This window comes from Zalophus californianus, chromosome 3 (genome assembly GCF_009762305.2).
Source record: "Zalophus californianus isolate mZalCal1 chromosome 3, mZalCal1.pri.v2, whole genome shotgun sequence".
In the NCBI taxonomy this organism is placed as follows: Eukaryota; Metazoa; Chordata; class Mammalia; order Carnivora; family Otariidae; genus Zalophus; species Zalophus californianus.
Window position 1 is genome coordinate 191,807,450 of NC_045597.1, and position 18,163 is coordinate 191,825,612.

The 18,163-nt window shown below is 55.6% G+C and overlaps 1 protein-coding gene across 1 annotated transcript; it reads right to left on the reverse strand.

Moving 5' to 3' along the window:
* Positions 1-366: 366 nt before the first annotated feature.
* On the reverse strand, positions 367-10,674 carry RAB17 (RAB17, member RAS oncogene family). The gene is given in 7 exon segments (XM_027591293.1): positions 367-962; positions 965-994; positions 1,219-1,281; positions 1,284-1,311; positions 3,839-3,964; positions 4,780-4,931; positions 10,518-10,674. Coding segments are annotated over 7 exon segments (624 nt in total). The 3' UTR covers positions 367-894.
* Positions 10,675-18,163: the final 7,489 nt, after the last annotated feature.

Genomic DNA, 18,163 nt, shown 5'->3' on the forward strand with positions numbered 1-18,163 from the left:
CAGAGCCAGGTGGCCCAGCCCCAGGAAGACGGCGCCCTGCCCAGCACATGTTCCCAATCCTCGGTCCCGTCTGGACCACCTCCCTCCTCTGTGTCTGGTGGCGAGGCAGCTGAGGGAACGGCCATCTGGGCCGGGCACCGGGCATCAGTGTCCGGTGAGGTGGGGCCAACACCCACCCCCAACAACGCAAATTGAACAAACCTTTTCTAAAATGTTAAAGAGAAAAGGAAAAGTGTTTTCTTGGAACCCAAGTGAGGACAGCTGCCCGGGACCCACAACCTTCACAAAGGAGAGCGTGCTCCTGGAGAAAGGAACATCCCATATATATGTCTTTTGCATAAAGAGTTACAGATCATCACAACAAAAGACATTCCAGAAAGTTACAGATTTTTATCTTGTGTTTTTAGTGTGTGCCAGGTTATATGACTTTAACGTTACAGGAACCAGGGAGGTGTTTTCTTTTTCTTGTCTTTATGTTTGGGATGCTCCTTGTTGGGTTGTTTTTTTTTTTCTTTACTAAAGCCGGTGTACAATGCGTGCTTGGGGCAGAAATGGCGCCCGTGCCTTGAACAGGTTTTACCGAGTCATTTTGACCTCGGTAGATATTAAACTGCAGCTTCCCCAGGAGCAGGGCCCAGAAACACTAAAACATGAACATTTCCTGTATCACTCCTGGAAGCCCTTTGGCCCGGGATCCTCTCCTGAATGATTCCCGCCGGCTTTGGGAAGTGGGAACGCTCAGGGAGCTCCCAGAACCTCTAGGACTCGGGGAGCAAGCTTCCCGGACGGTGAATCAGCTCCGTGGATGGAGGCAGCGGCTCCTCCCCGAGGAGCAGCCCGACCTGGGGTGGGCAGGGGGGTGTCCTCCCCAGACCCCTCCGGGCACGGCCGCTGCTAGTGGGCACAGCATCTGCCCTGCCGGGTAGGTGCCCCGTTCAGAGGCAGCCCTGCATCCCCGCGCGCTGCCCCTCTTCTCGCTGCAGGAGCTCCCGGGCTGTGAAGGGCAGAGGAGGGCGGTCTGGGAGAGTGCACACCAGGCACACCCAGGTCCCCACCCTCCCTGACGTTTACCCAGAGCCACTGGGCCCCTGGCAATCCTGCTCACCTTCCCGCCCCTGGAGACACTCTGTCGGGTCCCAGACACCAGAAAGAAGAGCCAAGAAGCAGAGCCAGAGCTGATGCCCCCACCCCGGCTCTCCTGGGGGCCCCACCACTCACCTACGGCGCTGAAGACCTCGGTCACCTGGTGGTTTAGTTTGGCCGAGGCCTCCATGAACAGTGTCTCTTGCTCTCTGCCAACTCTTTCCCTTCCTGTGGGGAACAGCCACAAAATCCCCACACCGCTTACAAAAACACGCTTTCCCAGGCATACTCGGCTGCCCTCTAAGACCCAGGAACCTCCGTTCTGGGCCTTGCTGCTCCTGGAGGGGCCCAGGGCCAGGGAGGCGGGGAGGCGGGGAGGTGGGGAGGTGCTCACCCTCCCCAGGAAATCTCACACCCCCCTCCAGGAGAGCCCTCCCTGCACTCGCGTCTCTCCCTCCAGCACTTGGGGGCTCTGACGTGGGGCAAAACCAAGTGAGAAGGCAGGACCGGCGGAAGGCAGAGCCCCTGGTCGGGGAGCCCACCTGGGCCCTCCTTCTGGGGGTCCCTCCTGGCTTTCCCCAGGGTTAGCCCTGCAGGGAGTGACTCATAAGCATGCTAGTGGGAAACTCGTACAATCTGAGTAAGATGAGTACTTAGTGTCCTATGAATGTCCACTTGCTGATTCGATCGCTGTCCTGTGTTTATGCGAGACGTCAGCATTTGGGAAGACTGGGGGGCGGCTGCATACGGGACCTTTTTGTAGTACTTTCGCAATACTTTCTGTAATTCTGAAATTACGTGAAAATGAGAGCCCGAAAATTCATTTAAAATCCGTGCTGCCCAAAGATCAGCCCTGTCTCCACCTCGGCCAAAGCACCTGCCGGCTCCCCCGTGCTGGACGCCTGTGTCCCTGGCACCTGACCCTCCCAACCCAAGGCCCAGCTGTGCTTAGTGGGAGCTCGGAATAAAGAAGAGGCCAGGGAGGTGGCCCAGGGCCCGGGTGGCCGGTGGAGTCTACGGCTCTGGCCTCAGGGTGGCCGTTACTGTGGGCTCTAAGCCAGGAGGCCTCCCTGCATGGGCGGGACGGGCTCAGCCCAGTTTGGGATGCCACCGCCTGAAGCCTCTCACACCCCCCGAGCGGGGCTGCCTGCCTCCCAGCCTGGTCTCCCAGGGCCTGGTCTCCCCAGCTCGGCCTGACCTTGCCTCCAAAATACTCTTTCCAAATCACCCATCACGCCCCGGCCCCCACCTTCTCAAAATCCTCAAAGGACTCCTTATTGCCCCCCAAATATTGGCCCCAATCCCTAATGCCACACGCTGGGATCTCTGCTTCTGAGCCCACATGCCTTCTCATTATGGCCTTCCCCTCCTGACGAGGTCAGCCGACCCCCCTGCAGCCAGTACCCTGCCCTTCCCTCTGCCCGCCACACTCCACTCGTCCCGCTGGCACGTGCCCTCCCAGAGCCTTTCCTGAAACCTGCCCGCACACATGCGCACGCACGCCCTCTTATACACACATCTCCTGCACACCCTCTTATACACACACACCTCCTACACGCACACTCCTGCACACCCTTTTATACACACACACACACTCCTACTCAGACAGACACACACACTCCTGCGCACACACCTTCCTACACACCCTCCTATGCACGCATGAACACCACTTATACACACCCCTCCCTCACACACACATGCACCCTATACACACGGACACACACACCCCTCCCGCACACACACACACCTGCACCCTATACACACGGACACGCACCCCTCCCGCGCACACACACACCTGCACCCTATACGCGCGGACACGCGCACCCCTCCCGCGCACACACACACCTGCACCCTATACGCGCGGACACGCGCACCCCTCCCGCGCACACACACACCTGCACCCTATACGCGCGGACACGCGCACCCCTCCCGCGCACACACACACCTGCACCCTATACGCGCGGACACGCGCACCCCTCCCGCGCACACACACACCTGCACCCTATACGCGCGGACACGCGCACCCCTCCCGCGCACACACACACCTGCACCCTATACGCGCGGACACGCGCACCCCTCCCGCGCACACACACACCTGCACCCTATACGCGCGGACACATACACACCCCTCGCTCACTGCCCTGATGTCTCACAGCACTCTGCATGCATCTCCAAGGCATTTTTTCTGCCTTTGGTTGTTTTACAAAACTCTGGCTTGCTTCTTGTCTATCCCTCACTCAGTTCCTAGCAAGGAAATTTGGATTTACTCGCCTGTCCCTTTATCAATAATTTATTGAGCACAAAGAAAAAGATCTGCAAACCCACATAAGTGAACGTGGGAGGGCGGGGTATGAAGGGCCGTGGACTCCTCGCGACCCTGGCTAACCCGGCAGGGACCCTTGCAGGTGGGCCGCACAGCGTCTCCCCGCTCCCTGGGAGGCAGGACACGGGGCCAACCCTCCGCCAGCTCGCAGCGGGGCTGGCCTCGGTAGTGCGTGCAGCCCTCCCCACGTCTGCGGAATAGCCATCTCTAGACCTGACTTCTCCAGGAGAGCCCAGAAATCTTTGCCTAAGAGGGAAATTCAAGTGGGAAGTGTATGTGTTTGTGCATGTGACATACGTGGGTGGGTGGGTGTGTGCATGTGAGTGGGCGGGTGACAGGGTGCGGGTGTGTGTGTGTGCGCGCGGATATGTGTGCTTTGGGGTCAGTCTCTTCCCGCCTCGGGGAACAAAATGACCCAGTGTCGAGGGCTACCTGGAATGTCACTTCCCGCTGCTCGCCAAGGTCCATCTTGTTCCCGACCAGCATCACCACCTCCTCCCCTGGGGGGGACTCCCTCTCCAGGTCCTTTAGCCTCTGCTGAGCCTTGCAGAAGGAATCCTAACAAAGGGAAAAAATCAACATCAGACAAATCCCATGGGTGGCTTTCATCGGCTATCCCGGCAAAGAACAAGCAGAGGTTGGTGGCCGCCCTGGGAAAAGGCATGTGATCCAACTGGCCATGTGACAGTCCCCGCAAGTAGCCCCTCGCCCCTCCCTACAGCTGAGCTGCTCAAGTGGCCGGCCTCCCACGCTGCAGCCCGTGGCGTCCTGCTTGCCCCACCCCCACCCCATCCACAGACTCTGCTCTCTTCCTGCTCACCTGCCCTCCGCCTCTCCCCACCTCACCCCACCAGGCTGATCCCCACTTTTCTCTCCCTTCCTGCAGGAAACACCCCCGCCCCAAGCTGAGTCAGGTGCCCCTCCTATCAATTCCCACAGAACCCTGCCCTTCCCTCCTCCTGCTCTAAGTACCTGCTCACTCGTACTTAGCATCGACCCACACGACACTGGGGGAGAGGTAGGGCCCGAGGCCGTGTGCTGTCTCCAGGACACACCCCTCACCAATGCTGTGGGCACCCAGGGAATCATGGGTGATGGATAGGAGTGCTCTATGCAGGGTGTTCTGAGAGGACCATGGAGGGACACAGACTCAACCATGCAGTAGTAGGAGCAGGGGTTATCAGGGAGGGCTTCCTGGAGGAAGTGGCAGACGTTCACGAAAGAGTTGTCTACTGGTTGTGGTGATTTTCCCATAAAGCACCAGCATGGGCTGGTCACGGAAAGCCTTCAGAAGAGAGCAGCCCTGCGCCTGAGAGAACAGAAAGCAGACACCTTGCAGAGGAGGGTGGGGACGTGCCGGAGGTGAGCCTCACCCTCCTGGTGACGTCGTATACCAGAAGCGCAGCGTTGGCACCCCTAAAGCACGGGTGGCAGATGCTGTGGTACTTCTCCTGGCCAGCCGTGTCCCAGATCTCCAACTTCAGAGACACGGCGCCCAAATCCACCACCGTCGTGAAGAACGCACCTGAAACAGAAGCCCGGGGGGAGCTTTACCTAGAGGACACGGTCTTTATCTACAGCTCGGGCTGGGCCATCGAGGCAGGCAGGATGTGGACATAGCTTTGGGGGGACGATTCACCCTGCTAGGGACAGAGGATAAGGGACGAGTCTGGGCGGAGGTTTTCAGCATAGAGTGGGTAAGACCGTGATTCTGTGGCAGGAGACTCTAGCTTGGGGGGGGGGCTCCTAACAGAACCCACCCACCGGTGTCTGCCTGCACATCCTGCCTCTCCCTGCATAGCCACGAACCTGAAGTCCCATAAACCTCCTAGGTGCCGGTCCCCCCAGATTCATATGTGAAGACCTATCCCCCAAAGTGACGGTCTTAGGAGGGGGGGCCTCTGGGGGTAATCAGGGTTAGATGAGGTCATGAGGGTGGGGCCCCCACAGTGGGGTCCGTGCCTTTGTAAGAAGAGACACAGGATGCTTGATCTCTTTCCCTCCCGCTCCCTCCCAACCTCCCTGCCTGTCTCTCCCACCCTTCTAAATCTCAGTGCCCTCTTCTTCACTGGGAGCCAACCGTGCCCCCTTCCCACAGTGGGTGTCAAACGACGAGAAAAGAGAGAGCAGACCTGTGCATGAAGCTCCCCTTCCTTTGCCTGCCCTGGGCTCTCCCTGACTCACTGGCTGGGACGGTGGCCTTCTGTCCACATCCTTCTCTCATGTCCAGTCACATTCCTGAACTTGATTTTGGTTGTACCCTAAAACCCGCCACCGCCAGCTTCCCCATGGGCGTCACGCTCGGGTCAGCCTCGCCGGCTCAGCAACCCTAGCTTCCCATCTGCTTCTTCTCCACTTGGTAAACGACGGCTGCTGGTCGAGCCTCAGTCCACGTGCACCCCAACAAAGCTGCAGAGAGGGCTTTCAGTCCCAGCGATGCTGAGGCACGAGTGACGGGGTGTTCACAGACCGCAGAACCTTGACTCCCCCGGAGAGAGACACGAGGTCCCTCCGGGGCCCCTGGACTGGTCCCCAAGTCAACCTTCCACCCACCCCGGCCCCATGGAAACCCTTGGCTCCAATCAGGAAAACAGCCCACATTAATTATCTCCCTTGTTCAGAAACCCACTGACCACATTTTCTACATCGTCACAGCTAAAGCCCCAAACCACCAAATGATATTAGCCACAAGTTGGGGAGTGGGGGGGTGGGATCAGGCCAAGAACCAGGAATTTTTCCATTCTAGAATAGGCTGGTGGAGATGACACATGCACACATTTTCACGGGGCCTCGGGTGGACTGAGCTGGGGCCACCGGGTGCATTTGCATATCATGGTCCCATCACGGCACAAACCAGGTCTCCTTCTGCCTCTGGTCCCACCACGGACCTCAGCACTGGCGCCCCAGCATCAGCCCTGGCCTCAGCTCCATCCTCTGGGGGGCTGGAGGGGGGCTCCTGGAAGCAGGTGAGCTGCACAGCGCCCCCATCTGCGCAGTGAAGGGCGTAAGAATGACGGATTGCCCCCAGCTTTACTGTATTGCCCCAGATTAAAAAGTGTCTCCATAAATGTTGACATAAGGAACGTGATTGTGCTCTTTCTGGTTTTAATGCCAACAAACAGCTGATTCCGCTCACTGAAGCCTCTCCACTGTGTTTGCCTTTCAGCGGAGTCCTGGTTGAAGGGAACCTGAAATGCATAGTATCTCTCCTGGGTCAGAGCTGACAGGAGCCAGGATGGTGACAACGCTGAATGCCAGCGGGCTGCCTTTCTTTCCCTCGCACGCAGGCCACGGCGATCCACCAGCAAATACGCATGCCAGCACTAGATGTCACCGTTTCTCCAAAAGATGTCACTCAGTGCGGCCGGCATTGGGAAACGGGCCAGAATTCCGAGGGCTGTGGCCAGTAGGGACTCCAGGATGAGGGGTCTGGGGGGAGCCCAGTGGGGTCTTTGGGAGCTCCCCGTGGTCCAGGCCCCCGGCCACAGCACTCCCCCTTGGAGCTGCCACCTCCCCCACCAGGCCCTCTCCCGCAGTGGGATGGGGGCCTCCGTGGGGGGCGGGGGGGTTGGCCAGGAGTTCCAGGGCTTTTTGGGTCTCCTCTCAGCAGGTGGACCCCCAGGGGGCTGTGCTCACTTGAGATTCCCAGTCTGGCTCTGCTTCGGGCACACAGGTCTGTCTCTCCCCTGGCTGGACAGGGTCTTGCCCTGAGACAGCTAGAACACTGTCCTGGCTTGCACACCATTCTGGAAGGCTGTACCCAGGGCCTGTGCACCCCGCGATCACCCACAGATCCAGACCCCTTGGCAGGGGGCCCAGGGACCCCCACCCTCCCAAAGGCTGGAGTATCTTGAAGCCAACCTGCTCGGAAGGCAGCACCACCTGGGACACCGGGACACGCCAGCCCCTGGTCCCACTTCTGCTCTCTGGAGTGGAGGGGGGGGGTCGGTAGGTGATGACCTTAAGTCATAACATGGTAACCCACGACTTAAGACAGCCTTGAGCCAGCCTCACATGGAGAGCCCACTACAGGGGGTGTCTACATCCCCGGTTCACAGACGACAATGTCAAGATGAGCGAACAAGCCGTTTAGCCATGTGTCGGTCACTCGGCTCACAGTTACTGAGAGTTTCCAGTACGCAAAGCACCAGGCCCACACTCCCTCCTTTATCGTCCCAGCCACCGGCCGACCTGCCCACCTGCCGAGGAGGAGGTGAGCCCCGAGTTCTCGCTGGGCTGAGCTCCTCTGCACCTGCTCCAGAACAAAAGCAAGTTCTCTCGATAAAGCTGATGCCACATGTGGAAACGAGCAACGGAAGCGTCCGCCCTCAGAGGGTTTTTGTAAAACACAGACTACATTTACATAAGTGAAAGGAAGATCATATTCCATCGCCTCGCCTGAAAAGTGGGAAGATCGACCTTTATAATAATATATAACGATGTAATAATTATAACAGCATAATAACTGATAAGTCATATAGACGATAATACACTGATAAATATCATAGTATAGTAACAAATAAAATAATTAACTGCCCTTCTTTATTTATTTTTATAGTAATGCAATAATTGTAGTAGACACCTCCACAGGCTGTGGTATCATAAAGCATGTGAAGTGGACCCAGACATTTAAGTGGAGGAAGCCAGCATTTCCACATGGGATTTAGCTCCTCACAGCAAAGGAAGGCTTTTCACCTCTCCGTCCCCAGCACCCAGCACGGTTGCTGACACATAGCAGGAGCTCCATCAGTAAGTTCTAACCCCGTGGTTGGCAACAGCTTGAATAAAGGATTGCCGGAGTCAGCTAGAGCGCTCTGGCTCCGTGGGTGCTCATCTGGTGGTTTTCTGCCACCACACACTCATGCACCCTGGGCACAGTGGGAAGGGAACAAATGCCCAAAGCTCCAGCCCCAAGGTAGAGGCAGGGTCCTGAGCCTGGAAGGGGGGAGGGCAGCTAAAGCTGCCCACGAGGATGAGGCTGGTCCAGGGGCCAGGCAGAGGACCACGAGTGGAGACAGCACACCTAGTCCTCGCCCCCAGGCGAAGACCCCCACTCTGACCTGGGCCCAGGCTTGTCTACCCTCCTGAGCCCAGCAGAACCTCTGAAGAGTGTGTGGGAGGGTGACAGCGTGGTCCGTGACTTGCTGAAGGAACCAGTGCAGGCTGCTGTGGGCAGGACAGGCCCTCACCCAGCATCCCTGTACCTACTGTGGGCTGGGAAACGCTGTCTGCTTGGCTTGGGAAAGTTAGTGACCTTCCCATTAATACAGAGTGCCTGCTCCATCCCCAGGCGCAGCTGGCTCCCTGTTTAGGGGCCCCCTCCTGCCCCCCGGGTAGGGTCCACATTGCAGCCCACCCCCTTGGACCCAGCAAGTGCTGATCCCATGGAGCCAAGTTCCCGGCTCACAGGGAGTGTCCACACCACGATCCCTGCCCCTCCCCTCCCACTGGAGCCCAGGGGCAGCCCACTGCCTCAGGGTACGGGCCCCCTCTCACACATTGGTAGAGCAAAGGTCCCAAACTTTTTTGGCAAAAGGCGGTAAATATTTTCATCTTCAAGGGACCTACTGTCACAGTTGCAACTACTCAATGCTGGCCTCAGACTGAAACGAGCCCCACAGGATATGCAACGATGGGCATGGCTGGGTTCCTGGAAAACCTTATTTGCAAAATCAAGCAGAGCCCTAGTAAGCCAGTTTGCAGGCCTCTGTCTTCCATGCAACCCCAAGGAGCTGTCTGGTCTAGAACCTGCTGTCTCTCTTCCTCATCTTGAATCTGCATCACCTGTTCACACCTGGTTCACAAGGTGCACAGCCCTTGAGATCCCACTGGGCCAGGCCCCCTTCTCCAGTCTCTGCTCTCAGATGAAGCCACCCCCCCCACCCCGAGGCCAAACTTAGCACCTTGTTGTATTTTTTTAAGTCCAGTCCAGTATCATGGCTGAGTGGTGTCACGCTTCCTGCTGATGGAGAAGGTCGCCCTGGGCCCCCTCAGCCAGCCTGAACCACTGTCTCTCGGGGCTCTCTTGGAGCTTCCCTGTCCTGGTGCCAGCCCCTCACCCCTCCTCTGCCCGGCTCACCACTAGCGCTGGGGGCCTGGGCCTGGCAGATCCCTCAGCCCCCGTGGCCCTCAGGCGCTCTTGGGAATCACCCTCCTGAGAAGACTGCAGGGCTCCCAAGTAGCTAACGCATGCATCAAATTTAGCGTTGTGTGTCCATGTCCAGTGTGCCCGTTTGGCATCTTCTAGAATCCTCCACACCAAGTGCAGCCTGGGACAGAGGCCATGCCCAGCAGGTACTTGCTACATGAGTGAGGGAGGGAGTGAATGAATGAACGAGTGAATGAATGAATGAATGAGTGGACTCGACAAAGTGCTAAGTAGAAGGCTTGTCTATGGCAGAGTCCAAGTCTGAAGCCAAGGCTCTGGCCCCGAGTGCAGGATCTGTCTTTCGCCATGCTGGCCACCTGTCAGGAGGGTCGGCATGAAGTGCATGTTGAGTTCCTCTATTCTGGGTGGGAAACAGGATTTCAGCCCCAGGCAGCATGTGACAGAGGCTGACAGCCCAGCAGATGCTCCAAAGAGCCTTTCTCTTGAGAGCCATGATATGTTACCTCTTTAAGAAGTGCAGGGAGAGGGTCTTCCCTCCCAGCTGCCCCATCCTCTGCACCCCACCCCCCCAATCCAGGCCAGATGGTAAACTGAGACCAGGCAGAAAGGGAGCCACTCTTCGGGAAACTACCCAGGAGAATAGCTTTGGCAGGAGGGACACAGGGCAGGGGAGAAGGTCGGCTTGTCTGGGCAGCTGAGTGGCAGAGCCTAGGGGGCTTTCCCCTGGGCTCCCCCTCCACCAAGTAGAACCCCTCACACCAAGCCCTGGGGGCCGAGGCCCTGACCCTGAATCTCTGCCCCCTGCAGCCTCCCGCTAAGCTGACACCGGACCGCCCTCTGGACTGCACGTGTGTCTGACCAAGCTGGGCCTCATCCCCTCCCTGCAGTACTGGGCGCAGCCCAAGGCCCCGGCAGAGTGTGGGAAATGCCCCACACCTGGGCCATCACCCTGGCTTCTCCTCTAGCAGACTAACCAAGGGCGTGCTGTCCCGTATCACTCACATCCCACGGTGGGCAGGATGCTCTTGAAATCATTCTTCACATACCGGAGGGCCAAGCTGGACTTGCCCACGGACCCACTTCCCAAGAGGACCAGCTTGAACGCGCAGGGCTGGTCCGGGGCAGCCCCAGGAGAGGGAACCCCTCCCGCCTGCACCATGCCCTGCAAAGAGACAGCATTTGCAAAGAGGTTGAATGTCTGCCACCAAATGATCTTAGCAAGTTCACCCTTGGGGCCCCGCTTCCCTGGTGGAAGGCAGACAGCCTTGAACAGCACAGAGCACAGAGTCAGAAGCAGGCAGCCTGGGTTGGTCCCCCTGCACCACTCAGCACCCCATCTCTTCATCTGCAGAGCGGGGTGAGCAGATCCTGCGTGACAGGTCTGTTGTGAGCAGTGCTTGGGAAGTGTCCTCAAGGTGCCCAGCAGGACCCACTGCATCCTAAGCGCTACACACCCTGAAAAACAATCAGTGTGTGCTGGTTATCATAGTGCCTTGTTGTCCTCATTCCCATGACTTCTCACTTTTTAAAAAAATCAATCAATTACTTATTCCCAAAAAGTACCTGAATCACCCGAGAGGCAACGTGCTCTCTCCATTGCGGCTCATGGGTTAAAGTCAGTGTTTCAAAAGAATCTATCTAAAGAAAAAGTCAGTGTTTCAAGGACCTTAAAGTATTTTGGTCTTTCCCGCTTTATCTAAAGCCTCAGCACCCATTAGGGATATGCCATAGAGAAGAACAGCTCTGTGATCAAAATAAATTTGGGTAAACCCTGCATATCTTTTCATTACAGAAAATTTCAGTGGAACGGAGACCGTCCCACCTGGCCTCATGCACCCTCTTCCACTTCCAAAACCTTGGTTCACTCACATCCCCAGACCCCCTCTCACCAACGATTGGTTTGAAGCAAAGCCCAGACATTCTGTTGTTCCATCAGCAAATCTCAGTATATATACAGGTATTCTGTTTTTCTTTTCTTTGTAATTAACTTGTTCAAGAGATCAGATTGTCCTGCAGCTTTGCAGCCTGGACCTTGCTGTTTGTGTCCCCTGTTCTTGCCATGTCCTGTGAACCCTGTATTTGCTACAGCTTGGTGGTTCTGAACAGAAATGTGATCAGATACAGGCTGTCATTTGGCAAGAATGCTTCATGAGTGCTTTGCATTTCCTCAGGGGGCGAATAATGGCCAAGAGCTCTGGTGGCGATGTTAGGGGTCCCTGAAGACTGTTGCCAGACCCACTATTTCCCTAGGACCTGTAGACTGGTGACATTCTAATGTCCCCACTTTGTCTCCATTTATGATCTGGGTCGCTTCTAGGAAGAAAAACTTCCCTAAAAAACATGGAAACCCACCAGGAGCAGGCAGTCCTGGGAACAGTCTCCTCTCCCTCCTCATTCAGTGGGCAGGAGGGAGGCCCCCAAGGGTGATGGGAATGCCCGAAGGGAAGGAATTTCCAAGAGGAACAGAGAGAAAAGTGACAGCAGCAAGAAGCAAACTGTGTCCCCCACCCCCACCCCGCAGCTGTCCCTGTCTGGTCTGCCTGCAGGGACAGAAGGGGAAGAAGCCAGCTTGGGACCAAAGTCCCGGAACAAGCAGGGCTGAGTCCTAAATACTAACAAAACTGTTTTCAACAGAAGTGACCGGGGAGTTACAGGGTCTGAGAGAAGGATTCAGGGCTGTTTCTGCCCCTTGGGGACAGGGGGCTCGACACGGCAGAGGGGAGTTGTCAGAAGGCACGTGGAACCCCATCCTATGCGGGATTCACGAGTTTTGCCATCAAGTACGATGCTTACAGTGTCGATGCATGGTGTTTCAGAGAAGGATTGGAAAGATAAAGTATTTTAAGTTTTCCATCTCTGTTTTCGCGAATCGGATACTAAGGTCACCTGGGGAGTTGCCCGCTTCTGGTAAATCTGCTAGATCTGCTCAGGTCTCTCTGTCCCGCTGATGCAAACCTCCATCCTGCCACGGCGGCCACCCCTGATCAGATCCGGTCCCCATCAACAGCAGATAATAAAATAGATAAAAGTCTCTGCCATCATGTGGCCCACAGTCCCCTGTCCCTTTTCTTGATTGAAATAATCCCAGTTTTGAACTCTGCCTTAACTCATAGAATGATTTTCTAATGACTTACCTCTCTTGCTGGACTGTAACCTCTAATGAGATCCACTTTATATAATTATTTTATTAATATTCTCACACGCACCGCGCTGTAACCTCTCATCAGAGCAAGGACGAGACTCATTGATCATATAGCAGGTGCTCAATAAATATTTTATGAACACACACAGGAATGACTCAGCCAAAAGCCATCACTGGACAGACATGCTGTTTAGCCCATGGTTTGCACGGCCGGTCAAACCCCAGGCAGCTGGCCACGCAGTGAATTGGGGCATCTGCAAAAATGTTGAACAGGAGAAGCGCCTCCAGCAGCCATTGAGAACAGCTCCATGCAGGGGGCTCAGCTCTGAGCGGCCAAGAAAAGCTGAACGTTACTTGCTTTAAGGTTGTCCTGCATGGGTACTTGGAGGAGACTGTGAAGCCTGAAGTGACGAAGCCTGACACACAGGCCACCTCCCCGGAGGAGCAGGGCGGACGTGCGCACACAGCGCTGCACAGAGCCTCCTACTGAAGTTGGGCTAGCAGCCTCCAGGGGTCCTGGCATTACCCCACCTTACAGAGAGGCCCGGCAGCTCTTCTAAGACAAGGACGCAGAATTCAAAGCCAGAGCAGGCTGCGTTCACAGTCACACTGGGCACCCCAGTGTGGTTCCTGCCCTTGCAGAGAGCACCAGCACGCACTTCCCACATCAAGAGCAGTGGTGCAGTGAGCCCGTCCAGGGGAGCCACTGGCCTGGGCTCTGGCCAAGAGGACAGTCAGCTCAATACCAAACCCTAATTTATAAACTGCTGCTTTTTCCACCCCCCTCAAATTCAAAGGAACAGAGCAGAATACTGGTTACCAAAGGCTGGGGAAGGGGAATGAGAAGATACCGAAGGATACAAATTTCCAGTTACAAGATGAACAATTCTGGGCATCTAACATACAGCATGGAGATTATAGCTAATGACACTGTATTACGTCCTTGAAAGTCCCTAGGAGAGTAGCTCTTAAATGTTCTCAGGTCCAGAAATGGTAATTATGAGCCAGGATGGAGGTGGTAGCTAACAGCATGGTGGCCTTCACGTTAGAGTACATAAATGCGTCAAATCACCGTGGTGTATACATTGAACTTACACAACGTTGAATGTCCATTACAGCTCAACCAAGCCGGAAAAAAAGAAATCCTTTTAAGAACGGAATGTCCCAGGGGCGCCTGGGTGGCTCAGTCGTTAAGCGTCTGCCTTCGGCTCAGGTCATGATCCCAGGGTCCTGGGATCGAGCCCCGTATCGGGCTCCCTGCTCCGCGGGAAGCCTGCTTCTCCCTCTCCCACTCCCCCTGCTTGTGTTCCCTCTCTCGCTGTGTCTCTCTCTGTCAAACAAATAAATAAAATCTTAAAAAAAAAAAAAATAAGAATGGAATGTCCCAGCTTTCGGTGCCACCCCAAGCTATGCCCTTGTTTCTAGCCAGAAGTACTTACAGCTCCTGCCTGGAAGCAAGTGTCCCATTGATTTGTATTCTAATTTTGCACAGAGAAAGTTCTAACACACCTACAGCGATGCATTCTCAAGTAGTTAAAGATACCCCTTCAAGTTTTCCTCGCTATTTATGCACTCGGATTAATAAAGCTCTTAGGTCTAGAAAATCTTTAGCCTAAGACATGTCTGAATTAACCAAAACAGGTGGATTACGAATGAATATACCATTCCTATGATGCCGCATTACAGCATCTTATTCCTTTAGCAATGAGACATCTCTTTGTTTAAAAAATAGCATTTTACTATAAATATAAACATATCATTGTCAATATGAGAAAAACGAAATCACCCAAAATCCCACCCGCTTAATATAACCAGGAAAGGCATTTTGCCTATTTTCTTCTTGTTTTTTTGGCTATGAATCTTAAAAACAAGCAAACCCAAACCCAGAACTTTAACATAAAATTATGTATCATATCTTTACAAAAAGCAACATACGTAATAAAAAGCAGCTTTCCACATTGCTGTTTATGTTCCACATGCATTCAGCTTAATATATTTAGTGACCACAGAACATTCCTACCGCTTTTCCACTTTGCCGACTCATTTCCCAACTACGGACTTTTTCTTGGTCATAATTGTTTTCTCGGTAATAAGGAAGACTGCAGAAAGCACTTTTGTGTACAACTTTTTGTGTGATGACATGCTGTAAGCTTCCAACAATCAGAGAGAAAATTGAAAATGGGACTTCTGACCCAACCTCTAGAATTTAATCAAGATGGGGTTATTTGAAGTCTTTCTAAACACAAAGATCTTCTCAGGAACACAATATTCATGATTACGGGTAAGAGATGCCCTCTGGAGCATCCTGGTTTGGGGTTCCTTAACGTTTCTTACCAGCTTGTCTCTTTTCCACCAAAGGGAAAAAGAAAGGATTACAAATCTGAACTAGTCCTTTCTCTCGGTAGGGGAGGGGGTTTCAGGGAAGGGTCTGCTTTGCTGAGGCTACCGTCCAGGACGTCACTGGTGTCACCCCTGCCTGGGCACGTAAAGAGCACCGAGATTACTGAGCAGAGGGTAATGCCCCCCCGTCAATCTGCACTAACTCAGTATCCTGATCCATCTGAGGGGGGCTCCCCCACATCAGTTTAAGGTCAAGGCCCGGAGCTGGACTTTTCCCAAAGCCACCATATAAACGGGAATCTCCTTCCCGGAACCTGACCCAGCAGCCACAGCAGATCCAAACAACAGCCCTCTGGTCCTCAGGAGAACACACTCCTCACCCCACACTTTGCCCGTTTGATTATGCGCACAAGGCCAAAGGCACAGGCACCCTCCCACACCCGTGTACGCATGTGCACACAGAGACACGCATAGACACGTGCACACATGTGCATACACACACGCACAGAAATACACGGACACGCGTGGACACAGAGATATACACAGACACGCACGCTCACACACACACACACACACACACACACACTCTGCAAAACACACAGAAGTTAAAACAACGACTCACGTGTTCCCCAGGCCTGATCACCTCCAGGAAGCCTGGTAGCTTGTCACCACCGGGTCCTACAGGACCCCCACCCGTCTCCCCTTTCTCCCTCCTCTCTGTCCCGGCAAGCTTTCTTCCCCCCACAGGCAGGGACAGACAGAGTTTCTGCTCCAACAGAAAACAGGTAAAAGCCCGCAGCTCTGGCCAAGGTGGGGCCCAGCGGCCCCACGCCCCCGGGTCAGGTCTCCGCCTCCCTTCCCGGGAGGCTCCCAGGGCAAAGTCCGCCACGGTCATGTGTCACCCGGGCCCGGGCTGGGCGGGAGGCTGGATGGTAAAGCCGCCTGCTGCAGGATCACCTGGACGCCCGCAGGAAGCCAGACTCCCATGTGGTGGGGGGGGGTCACCCAACCGCAGGGAGTGTCTCAGCTTTATTATCCCTCATTTCAAAGCTGAGGGTTTCTCCGTGGGAGCGGCACGGGTCTTTGCTGCACTCGAAGTCCGGGAAAATAAAGGATGTATTTCGGTCAAATGAAGTTATTCCTGCTACAAATAGCTGGGAGCCGCCTCTAGTGGGGGCCGCACCTGGGGCCAGAGGCAAGCCAGGGTGGCCAGTCCTGGGCTCGGACACCTGGATCCTGGCTGCACGCCACAGCGGGGGAGGCGCTGTGTTTCTCTAACGCCCCCTCCCAGGTTTGTCACCCTTAGCCTGACTGCTCCTCCCGGGGATGGGAAGATCCGGCCTCAGGACGGACAGAGGGGGACTCCGGTCCCACTGACCTCCAGGGTTTCCGCCCTCCCTGTCCATCGCTGGGGCCTTGGGTCTTGTGTTGGAGGGGGGCTCTGTGCTGGGTTCCTGCTGGGGTGCCCTCCCACCACCCCTGCAGGTCCAGCTCCTCTCTGCTGCGCCCACACCACCTCTGGGGGCCGGGGGATCCCTCCTCCACGCAGTCATTCCCTCCGGGGTGTGGCCACCCCCCCAAGTGCCACCAGCAAGTTTGGCTGGGCCCCGCGCCACTTGGGAGACTCAGGAATTCTCCCCCATCGTGAATGGCCTCCTCAGCCCCCCACCTGCAGACCTGCAACCACAGGTCTGGGTGATGATGTGTTGTTCTGCTTATAATCCATATGATGGAGGGTCCAATTCTGAAAGACAGGGATGGGCTTTTCTTTCTCAACATGGATGGGCTGCTCCCAGCTATGGTGAAGTACCCACCTTCCTGCAGGTTGGGGGAAGGGGGCCCAGAATGAGAGGGAGTCGTCAAGACTAGTTTTATGGCAGGAAGGCAGACAAGATAGTTAATAACCAGCATCTGACATCCAAGACGGGAGATTAGTGCCTGCAGTCGGACAATGGATTTGAAAGCCAGGCCCTGTCCAGAGAAGAGATTTCTGGAGTCCGTTCAGCTCCCATGTGACTCTCCAGCTGTCCAGAGGTTATATTACTGAGGGCCCGACCGGCAGGCTCAGGCCCGGTCTTCATCCCTGGCTGTGGAACAGAGGGCCGCGAGCATGTTTAAGATCTCTCGGTTTCCGTGGGTCAGGAGCGGGGGCACAGCTTCCTGGGTCCTCTGCTGAGGGTCTCAGGCTGCGGCCAGGCTCTCTGGAGTCCAAGGTCCCTTCTGAGCCGGTCACGGGCAGAATTCAGCTCCCTGCTGTTGTAGGAGTGAGGTGCCGGTCTCCCGCTGGCTGTCTCCTGGGGTCGTTCGAAGCTCTTACAGCCCCCCTGCTGGTCCTTGTCACGTGGCCCCTCACGTGGCCTTTTCACACAGGCCAGCCTGCTCTTCAAGGCCAGCCGGAGAGTCTGTCTGACTTCCAGACCCTCTTTTAAGGGGATCGCCTGATTAGGTGAGGCCCACCAGGCACCTCTCCCTTTTCATTAATTCAAATCAATTGATAAGGGACTTTAATTACATCTGCAAACACCCCTTCACCTTTGCCATATCACACAACCTAACTCAGGAGCCCTGAGCACTCTCAGGGGGAGGGGATCATACCAGGTGTGGACACCATGCGCCAGTGGTCTTGAGAGCCACACTAGAATCCTGCTCACCACAGTGTGAGCTAAAGCCCCACACCCTGCCCAGCTGACCCAGAGGGAAAGCTCCCCATTAGCACACTGCTGGTGGATGGTGGGACCCACCCTCTGGCCCTAGGGCTCAGGCCAACCCCAAACACCCTGACCCCTTCCCACCTCACAAGGCCCAGGGGCACCGTGAGAGGCTAGGACCCAGCTACTCGTGAGGTCCGGGGGGCTCACCACTTTTCTGGTCTCAGTGTTAGCCTGCACATGCATCACCTGGCTGAGTCTTGTCCCTCCCACAGGGAGCTCTGCAGTCACTATCCTCCACACCTGCTCCCCACCAGAGGGTCCCAAATGTGCCATTCATCTCTGTAAGACGACCTCACTGCAAAGAGACATCCACCAAGAGAGAGAAACCTGCGCTCTCACATTTAAATCTAAAGAAACAGGGCCCCTGGGGGGCTCAGTCGGCGAAGAGGCTGACTTCAGCTCAGGTCACAATCTCAGGGTCTTGGGATCAGCCCCGCAGCTCAGGTCCATGGTCC